Below are 3569 nucleotides of genomic sequence, written 5' to 3' on the forward strand. Positions count from 1 at the left end.
CTGCTTCTGTCTTTGCTGAGATTGAGCAATACTTGACTGTGGCACCTTGCACATCAGAACATTAGTTCTCTTTACCTCCTTCTGAAAATGTTTGGTGCACTGTGTTCACAGCAAGTCTGTCTCTCTGCTGGTGAGTTTCTAGATAATGTTGAATGATGGAGAGAATGAATTTTTGCTTCTAAATAACATGATATCAGTAGCTTAAATCTGGCCCTTGCAAAGATTTGTGTGCTTGGGATGTGTGAAATTTTAAGGTTATCCTAAAGGTCAGGGAAGGTAGATCTGACAGGTGTGGAACATGCTAATGTAGATTGCTGTTCATGAGAGACTTTACCAGTATTAGTGTGGAGCTGAGTGACCCCAGAGGCCCTACGTGAGTCATGTCATTCCGTGTTGTGCTTTTGGAGTTGTCTTGGTTGAACCTAGCACCTCCAGTAGTTCTTAAAGTGTGTAGTACGTCTGATTCTTTCCCCCAGGGTCAAAGCATTGGACTTCCTGCCCTCTTTAAATCCACGGTCAGGCTGACAAGTGATGTAGTAGAGGATGGAAAGCCCCTTCCCTCTGAAGGGGAAAGCCAAACATAGCTATAGGGGAGAAACAGTGTCAAAGATCTGTGTTTCCTGCTGTCTCCTGTGCACGCTCCTGTCATAGTTGTTCTTCCTCTCACAGGAGGAGAGGCCTGGCCTAGCTTCTTCCAGGGCCCACTGGTGGTTCCTAGCTGATGCTGATCTGACTAATCTGGATTGCTTCTCCCTTATTCACAGCTGCTCTTCCAAGTTCTTGATTTGGCTTTGATCTAAAACCCATGCCTTTTGTCTTGAAGGTGCTCAGTCAGACAGTGAGGTCTCCTCCTCCTGTCATCCAAGTGACATGAGCCTGGACCGTGGCTACACCTCTGATTCGGAGGTGTACACAGACCACGGGAAGCCAGGCAAGATGCATCGCTCGGTGACAGATGTGGATGTCATGAACAGTGGCTGGCTAGTGGTGAGTAGCCAATGGGCTCCTGGTGCCTGAAGAAGACTAGTCCTAGCATGGTTGTGGGCAGAGGGTGTGGTAGGGAGAGAAAGAATAAGGCAGTAGAAAAGAGAGCTAAGATGACCTGACAATGTAAAGGGAGGATGTGGGGAGGAGATGCAGATGGAGCGGAGAAAGCTTGGAGGCAAATGAGGAAGGGAAATGGATCCTACAAAAACATTACCTGTTAGCTTCAGAAGAAAGGCCCTTTCAGCGTGTGCGTGAGGTGCTGCTGTTATGCTACCCTCTCCTGCTACCCTCTTGCTGTGCCCTGCAGGTGGGGAAAGATGACATTGACACCTCCAGATCCACTGCTGGGCTCAGCAGGCTGGGGCCGTCTCCTCTTGTCAACCAGTACAGCCTGACTGTGGGGCTGGATTTGGGCCCACATGACACAAAGTCTCTCATGAAGTGTGTGGAGTCCCTGTCCTTCATCGTGCGAGATGCTGCCCATGTTACACCTGAGAACTTTGAGCTCTGTGTCAAAACCATCCGCATCTTTGTGGAGGCGAGCTTGAATGGGGGTAAGATGGCCCTCGGTTTGACAATCAGAATTGGGCTTGGGATGGCCTGTCAGCAAGAATTGTGAAGTATACTGTCAGAGAACGAGTCCCCAACCCCCAGAAAATGGTCTGCTGTGAGAAAAGTGTCCTGGCTTCTGCTGGCAGCAGGGACCTTATTCTTATCCCTCTCTCTGGGTTGGAGGGGAGGTCTGGAGCTGATGTGGAGCTAGCAATATCAGCTGTTGCTGAAGGCTGTTCCTAACGGGTGCTGGGTACCTCTTCAAGTGGGAAGTTGTCATTTCACAGGACAGGGCCCTCCGCTGCGGATATCAAAAGGTGGCTGCTGTGTGTGTTGAAAGGCAGAAAATTTTGTGGGGTAGTGCGTGTATGGTATGTTGCTGCCTTTCACTTTCTAGGCTACAAGTCCCAGGAGAAGAGAGGGAAGAGCCACAGGTATGACAGTAAATCCAGTCGGTTAAAAAAAAAGCCAAAGGAGAGCTCCACACGGCGATCACGGGTCTTGAGCCAGCACCAGGCGCACACACACAGTGATGAGGATGAGGATGAGAGCATCCCTGCCAGCTACCACACTGTGTCTTTACAGGTTAGTCAGGACGTAAGTATAGCAAGGATTTCCTCCTCTCCTTTCCCAATCTCAGGGCCTTGCTAGGGAGTCACTGGGATTCTTCATGGGGTGAGGGGGGGCTGCGTCCTGGGTTAGTGGGCACTGGATGGCAGAGGGTGGCTCTGCTGGCAGTGTGTGGTTCTGCAGTGAAAGAGGAAGACTGCAATTTGGACAGGCAAAAGCAGAATAGCAGTGGAAAGAGAAGTCCTCTGAAAAGCGAGGAGGGTGGCGGGGTCTGGAGCTGTGAGTCACTATAGTAGGTAAGATGGATGTGGATCAAGGGCATTTGGAGGCATGAGGTTCATGTAGGATTAGTGAGGAGTCTGACAGGGCATCTGAGCTTGTAGAGAGGGGAAAGCCTCGTGGGCTGAGGCACTGGGATTTCAAGTACAGAGGACTGAGATGAGGGAGTCATTTCTCTCTCCAGCTGGTACTTCAAAGGTGCGAAGGCATGGGCCTGCTGACTGCCAGGCTGTTGGGCCTCAGTTCAGCAGTAAAGTGACTAGAGTGCTGTCATTTGTCCATATGGAGCTGTTCTGAGGGAGCTTTGCTTGTGCTTCACGCTTTTTTTTTTTTAAAAAAAAAAGTTGCAGAGAGTTGTCCCTGGACAGCATAGCTGTATCACTGGGTTTCTCCCTCTGCCTGGGAGAGTCAATGCTCTGTGCCAGGAAAGGCTCCATTCTTTCTCCTGGCAGGATTGGGATGCTGTTCCTCGAAGATGGGATTGACGTGGCTACTGAACTGACACAAATCTTGCTGTGTCATCACAAAGATGCCTGGCACTTGACCACTTAGGGAGGGCACAGACAGCAGGGCCTGACACCGTCTCCATAGCTGTACATGGTTATGTGCATACAGGAAGCAGGCTTGAGTAGCTGTGAGCCTTTTAGCATTGGTTTGGGGAAGAGCAGAGACCAGGGGTGCTTCAAAAATTTAAGTGCTGTATGTTGCTTAATGCGATGCTTGACTTGCAGCTCCTGGACCTCATGCACACCTTGCACACACGAGCGGCCACCATCTACAGCTCCTGGGCAGAGGAGCAACGCCATCTAGAGACAGCAGGGAGGAAAATTGAAGCAGATTCCCGAACACTGTGGTCCAACTGCTGGTGTCCTTTGCTACAGGGTAAAGCCATCCCCTTGTGATGAGAGTGAGCAGAGACACTTCGAAAATAATGGCAGCACTGAGGAAAGTTGAGGAGCCAAGAACTAACTGCAGAAAGCAGGCGGAGGTTGTTTTTAGGGTCTGCTGTAATTGAAAAAGGACTGGGATCAGATCCGGAAAGGTATCTTTAGCATGAGTTAGCTGCCAGCTTGCTTCTGGACCTGACAGTAGATTCCCAGTCTGTGGCCTGGAACAAGTATAATCCTTGTTCTTTTTTTTTTTTTTTTTTTTTTTTTTTCCCCCCCCCTCCCCCCACCCTC

The 3569-nt window shown here is 50.0% G+C and overlaps 1 protein-coding gene across 4 annotated transcripts in view; it reads left to right on the top strand.

Moving 5' to 3' along the window:
* GBF1 (golgi brefeldin A resistant guanine nucleotide exchange factor 1) overlaps nucleotides 1-3569 on the top strand; it is a 105170-nt gene that overhangs the window by 97277 nt on the left and 4324 nt on the right. For 2 of the 4 annotated variants that reach the window (XM_009277699.1, XM_009277701.2), the window contains 4 exons: nucleotides 824-987; nucleotides 1295-1541; nucleotides 1937-2136; nucleotides 3120-3270. In XM_009277699.1, coding sequence (XP_009275974.1) covers nucleotides 824-987; nucleotides 1295-1541; nucleotides 1937-2136; nucleotides 3120-3270 — 762 coding nt within the window. The remainder of the gene's footprint in view (nucleotides 1-823; nucleotides 988-1294; nucleotides 1542-1936; nucleotides 2137-3119; nucleotides 3271-3569) is intronic. The other 2 variants (XM_009277700.1, XM_009277702.1) reach the window with 1 other exon arrangement.

Source organism: Aptenodytes forsteri, unplaced genomic scaffold (assembly GCF_000699145.1).
Source record: "Aptenodytes forsteri isolate BGI_AS27 unplaced genomic scaffold, ASM69914v1 Scaffold15, whole genome shotgun sequence".
Lineage (NCBI taxonomy): Eukaryota > Metazoa > Chordata > Aves > Sphenisciformes > Spheniscidae > Aptenodytes > Aptenodytes forsteri.